The 6456-nt window shown below is 39.1% G+C and overlaps 1 protein-coding gene across 10 annotated transcripts; it reads right to left on the minus strand.

Annotated features, from left to right (window-relative positions):
* Nucleotides 1–1005: 1005 nt before the first annotated feature.
* Nucleotides 1006–6093, minus strand: LOC120437752. 10 transcript variants are annotated; one of them, XM_039608291.1, is made up of 15 exons: nt 6028–6093; nt 5338–5422; nt 4832–5195; nt 4606–4707; nt 4056–4288; nt 3785–3958; nt 3595–3688; nt 3244–3324; nt 3095–3148; nt 2890–2974; nt 2671–2785; nt 2200–2301; nt 1838–2005; nt 1557–1712; nt 1006–1323 (listed from the first exon to the last, which is right to left on the minus strand). In XM_039608291.1, the coding sequence occupies exons 8-15, from the start codon at nt 3270–3272 to the stop codon at nt 1268–1270; spliced, it is 765 nt and encodes a 254-aa protein (XP_039464225.1). In that variant the 5' UTR covers nt 3273–3324; nt 3595–3688; nt 3785–3958; nt 4056–4288; nt 4606–4707; nt 4832–5195; nt 5338–5422; nt 6028–6093; the 3' UTR covers nt 1006–1267. The 10 variants fall into 10 exon arrangements, with proteins under 10 accessions (XP_039464225.1, XP_039464226.1, XP_039464228.1 ...); XM_039608292.1 differs by lacking the exon at nt 6028–6093 and adding an exon at nt 5624–5997 and having other exon boundaries at nt 5338–5417; XM_039608294.1 differs by lacking the exon at nt 6028–6093 and adding an exon at nt 5624–5997 and having other exon boundaries at nt 4657–4707.
* Nucleotides 6094–6456: the final 363 nt, after the last annotated feature.

Here is a 6456-nt window from a genome sequence, read left to right on the forward strand (position 1 = left end):
TCAAAATAAACTTAAAAAGTCTATTAGCAAATGCTGATTTTCAAAACATTCTAGAGGAAAATAGAGATAAAATAATCTGAATAATAACAGTGATCTTGGATGATGATGGAGACTTCAATGGATTATTCTGTTTCAATCAATATTTTCATATCTATGACAATAATTTGATAAGATCAAAGAAGGCAATGATTCCAAAATGGGAGTTATGTCATTATATGTATCCAGGAATATGTGCCTGAGGATAGTTGTCATGAAATCAATATTAAATCAAAGTATTACTTAATTACCACAGCTGACACGAGTTCTCCATAGCTGCCTGCTGTCTCAGGATCTGTCTCCAAAAAGGACCAGGGAGAACTAACATGTTATGTTCTAAACTGATGCAGAAAATGCACATTAAACATAATATAAACTTACTGAGTGAAGTAATGTCAAGAGGATTCCTTTAGCTCCTATTAGCTCCAACATCCTGCACGGTGTTGGGCTGCAAGCAAAACCCTCACCTGTGGATGTCGGGCTCTCATGGAGTCCGTTCCTGACCGTTTGAGCAGACGAGCACATTTGTGGCCTGCTGGAGGTCATTTTGCACGGCTCTGGCCTTTCTTTCCTACTGCACAGTACCTTCCCTTACCGTTAGTTTCCTATTCTTTTACTTATTCTTTGATGACGGTTGTCTTCCTAGATAAGCAGTTTCATTTGCTCTTGTGCGAGTCAGTGGCTCGGGTGCATTCTGGGACTGTCAGTTCACCAGTGTGCTGGCATGCTTCTTAACAAACACACCACTACAGCAAACATCTCAATTGTACTTGTTGATTTCTTCGACAAAACACTGAACAAAAATTTCATTGTGAGTTTGCTGCCTGGTGCTTTTAAATTCTGTGGTAATTTGAGCAGCACAGAAAACATTCCATGAATTAAATTATGTTAGTCTATCTGAACATTTACACTAGTCATTAAATTACATGGGAAAGCATGATTATGGGTAAACAACTGCACCAAGGAAATTCCATTTTTCTTCTCAAAATGTAAAATGTCTGTTGAAAAATCACATTAAACAGAGATGTGATTAACTTTTTATTTTACCAAAAATAACATCAATGATGACACAATCAGTCTTCATCAGAAGTGCTCAAATCACTCTCAGTGGCATCGTCTGGAATGTCCTCCTCCTCCTCCGAGTCCATTTCCAGGAGTGGTTGGTGGCTGAGGATTCTCTTGTACGTGTCCTTTATTTTGAGCATTTCAGCTTTCAGTTCACTTTGTTTTTTTAAACCAGGCTACGGAGTCCCTTCTGTGCATCCTCCGACATGCCAACAAAGGAGGCTGTAAAAAGAACAAAACAAATAAATATGAGTGAAGTAAAAAAAACAAACAAAAAAACCCTCACCTCATAAACACAAGGAATTATGATCCTGTAATTAAACAGTTTTTTTTAAAGGGAGAAGGCAGTGTTAGCTAGCAATCTAGATATAGGTAAAAGATCCAGTAAGACTTTAGCATCTGCTCTTATTTTCAATTGATTCATCAAATAATTAATAAATAAAAGATGTGCTTACAGTCTGAGGAGATTGTCCCCAACACCACAGATCGCATTTGCAACACTGTCCAGTGATGCCGCATCTCCCTGCAAAGGATCATCTCGTCCTCTCTCAGGCGCCTCACAGCCATCACCTTCTCAAAGACCTCTCTCTTTGTCTGGAGTTCAGCAGCAGCTACAGTTTAACAACATCAGATGGGAAAACATAGTAGCACGTTATGACTCAAGAACAAAACATTCAACTACTGCTCAGATACTGGGATTTTGTTTAAAAAGGATATTTATAAATCAAGAGCTTACGTTCACTTGTGCTCTGCCAGAGCCAAATGTCGGTCTGGATGAGGGCATCACTGGATACGATTTGCTTTGTTGGTTCAGCAAGCTTGTTGTAGTCGTCAACAGCAGCCGCCAAGCGTTTCTTCTCATCTAAGATGACCTTGCGAATTCTGTGTCGCCTCTTGTTGCTATCTGTAAATAATCATAAAAAATTCACACCTTCACATAATGTATATAGTTACATTTTAATCTACACTCATCAATTTGTTTGCTAGAACACGCATCACATCCAGATTAAACAAACCTGGATCTGATTTTATTCTGTTTACAAAGTAGCTGTACAAACTAAGTATCAAACGGTCCATTTCAAAGAAACTGGGACGTACCATTTTGTCTGTAAAGACTTTGTGTTCGCACTCTGATGATGACGACAAGCTCCTCTAGTCGTGCCTGCAACGCTCCAAGGCTGCCATCAGTTTGATCAGTTTCTAAGTGAGAGGAATATTAATCAGAATACAGGATGAGTAACAGTCACCAAACTACAGTGGACTCTGTAATCACTGACTTGATGATATTCATTATAAGACATCTGTAGCCTTCATGTGCTGCATTATCATTAGATAACAAGTATGTCGGTGTTCAGGTTTATAAAACCAACTAGTGCGACATCATTTCAACCCAGGTTCAATCCAATTTGATGAAACGCATAAAAACTCTGCCATAAATTCCACTTTTACAAGGCTTATTTTTCTTTGTTTGTTGACACTGTCAGAAAGATATTAACTCTACCTTAAGTTCTTTAATGAGGCCATGGTGGGTCCTATTGTTATACACGAGTGCGTTATATTGAGACTCACCTTCAGCCCATTTCTGCACATCGGCCACCCATTGCTGCAGTGTGTCGTCATCCACACCCAGCTCATTTCTGGTCATATTCAGGCTCTCCATTTGTTCTCTAAGGATCCTTATGATCTAAGAATACATTAATAAATGTCATTCGCATTGATGTTTTACAGTACAGGTGTTTTTCCCCATTACACACACATTTAAATGGGTGTTGAAAAAAAAAAAATCACCTTTAGATATCTCTGGCTCAAACCAGTTGTTCCACTTTCCTTTTGGTCCACCCCAAAGCCAGGAGGGTCAGCATGTCTGTTCGCCCTGCATTTCAGTTCGTATAAAAATAAGAATTAATGAGTGAGTGGAATCTCACACACAGACACATACCTGCTTTTGTACTTCAATGGCCGCCCTAGACAGGAAACTGTTTACTTGTCCCACCTCTTTTCCAACTGTAGAACCGGCCCCATCCTGAAACGCACCTCCCCATTTGATCTATAGAAAGGAGGTCACAATACATGACTGCTGAATTCATTCAACCTTATAACAAAATGTCTCAAACTAATCCAAAACTACAAGCTGCAGTATACCTCGCATTTCCAAATGAGAGCCTTTGCATGCATGACGGAGAGAAATGGACGCATTGACAAGAGGTTCCTCAGCTGAGCCACCTTGATTAAATATGGGAAATATTTACAGGACACATCAGACAAAGGAAAGTAATATGTCCTGGGACGCTAAAATTAAGTATACATTAAGAAAAAGTAAAGTAAATAGTATTATAACAACACCAAGAGAAAAATAAAATGAATATACACCCATCCATATGCATTTATACACACACACACACACACACACACGTGTATATGTTTATGGCGTTAACGTCATTTTAACAAGATTAACGCTGACAGCACTAATATATATATATATGAGTCTCTTACATCATTTGTGTGTCTCTGGATGTATTTCATAAACTCAGCAACTTCCTCATCTTTTTCAATGAAGACACCTTCAAAGTTCGCCTGCTCTGAAGTGCTGAACGGACACAGTGACAGTTGTTTGAAAAGAAACATTAAAATACTTTTTTTCTACAAAGCCATATTTGATTTATGTACACAATGCATAACGTACCTTGTATTTGATTGAATGCGATAAAGCTTCCAGTTTCCATCAACTGAGACGGCAAGCACGTCTGGAGTGCAGGCAGGGCAGCTAATGCATGGCTCCTTGCACATCCTGTCCATCTCAAACAGCACTCCACTCCACAAAGCTTTTACTGAAGGCATCAGCTGATATTCGGCCAGTCTTTTAAGTAGAGGACAAACAACAGAATATTCACGGACAGTCATCATAAACATTGATTTGCACAATTTCCTTAAACGTGACAAATTTAGAAACTCACCCTTCAAAAATGGGCTGTTCTTTCATCTAGCATTTTGACGAATGCCTTAAGTGACATCCCTGGTGCAGCCTTCTTAATGTCATAGAAAGACTGAAAGGCATCCATTGAAAACAGGGTGCAGAAATTTAAGGTGCCAGGCCAATATCCACTACCCAGGATGTCCTTAACTGAGGGGGACCACATTAAGTCACAGCTGGTGCAGCTCACCACTGGCAGTGCAAGGTTATAACAGCCTTTAGGAAGGATAAGGATAAATTCAGTCATGGGTCAAAGCATTCATTTTTTTCATGTTGTTTTCAAAGCAAAGCAAAGTAAATCCAAATGACCTTTGACAGGTGCCCACATATACTGCAGGCCGAGGGTAATTCAAAACAAGATAGCAATTCTTATAGATGTATCTATTATGTTTCTATTGTTCAGCACTTTGGTCAGCCTTGTGTGTTTTTAAAGTGCTATATAAATAAACAATGATGATAGCAATGTACAATTTGCACTAAAACCTGCAAACACATCTATTGTGTATGTACTGTGTGACAAAAGGGCAACTTACCATTTATGGTTACAAGAGCCACAACTGCGCCGGGTGAAACCTCAACATTACCTGCTGGGCAGTCACACACATGGTCTGGCCTTTGCACAGGCAACAGCCGAACTAACATTAAAAACACACAATATATATAAAAAGAATTGGAAATTAACTGATACACAATAAATATACAATAACAGCACCCACTCATAGAACATAGCAAGAAATGCATAGGACTTAAAAACCGTACCTATTGGCTTGTGAAACTCTGATGAAGGCTGCAAAAACCCTCCTGTTACTGCCTCTTGGTTGTGCAGGACAAAGCGTGTGTGAACTGCAATATCACAGTCAGCACAAAGGAATGGAAGAGGCAGGCAGTCCAGACACCTCACAACTACTTGTTTGCCACACTGACACACACGGTGTGACTGTGGATCCAGAGTAGATAACATTTTGTCTATAAGACAAGGCCTGGCCTCTTTCCACTTTTGCAAGGACACCATGTTTCTGATCTCCTAGTGAGTAGTAGCTGACTCAGACGCCATCTCACAAGTCACGGCTGCGTCCTCTTCTCCATCCTCCAACAACCTGAGGAAGCACCTCAGTTCCATACACTAACAGAAAAACATATAAATAAAGAAACTCTTCCACAAAGTGAAAAACACCCTAGGCAGTATGTTTCTTAGGACTGCACAAAAGCCCTGCCTAACTCAACTATAACAACAAATATAAAAGTAAACTTTAAAAAAGGAATACCTTCTTTTATATATTGTGAAAGTGCCTTTTGTTGGGTTGACACTGGCAGCATAACTAGGTTCTTCACGTGGACATTGATGCTGATCTGCGGAAAATGGGGGAAAAAAGAGATTGAAGAATATTTACTTACTGAAACATATATACACATATATAAAATGTATAATAAATATATCAAATAATATAACGTTTACTACGTACAATAAATTAGACAAGTGTGTCCCCTCTTTAACGTTTGTTTCCAGTAGATCACATTTACAAAAAAAAAGAAAAAAAAGAAGAAGGTTACCTGCATGTCTTGACGGAGTTCGTCAGCAGCTTGAAGCTTAGCGCTCCGGTTAACGTTAGCAATTAACGTTAGCATCATAGGTTTGTAAATAGCTAGCAGAACTATTAGCGCAAAAACTGCTTTACACACCATGTGAGGCTCTTTTGCAACACACAAGTCCTTAAATGTTTATAATAGATTTAATGATCATCGTTGGTTTAAATGGCTAATGCTGCACTAGCCACGTGTAGTCGTTACCGTACTGTACCTAGCAAGCATGCTGACGGTAGCTGTAGCCATTTTTAAATGCATTAAATCGTTTCCGAGATCAGTCACCCCTGTTTGTTTGAAGCTTTTGTGGAAAAAAAAAACCCCTTTGAAACACACATCAAGCTGTTACTCGAAATATATGTATTTTTACATACCTGCATTAGAATCAATCAACTCCGCCTCCTTTTCTTATTCTTATAAACGGGTCTCTCCGTTCTCCCATCATCCTTTCCTTACACCGGTTGCGTCTGATTGGTTGGAGCCGAGCGCATCCAAAACTAACAGGAGTGGTGAATAAAACTATAAATGTGTTTTACGTGAAATAAAAATAATAAACCCAACCAAGGATTATGTACGTTAAATCTGCGCACTTTCAGATCGTGAATCACTTTGGAAAATGAAGCGATTTTATTGTTGAATTATCAGTGTTACTTTCATGTGTTTTTGTTGAGAAATGTTAAGGATGTCATTAAAAGAAAGCATTAAATTAGGGAGAAAAACCCGTTCGCGGAGAGGGTCCCCGGTTTTCCAGTTAGATTGTACTTCAAGGCGTCACGTTTCGCCGTGACGGGGTTATTATTGGA

This window comes from Oreochromis aureus, linkage group 3 (assembly GCF_013358895.1).
Source record: "Oreochromis aureus strain Israel breed Guangdong linkage group 3, ZZ_aureus, whole genome shotgun sequence".
NCBI lineage: Eukaryota > Metazoa > Chordata > Actinopteri > Cichliformes > Cichlidae > Oreochromis > Oreochromis aureus.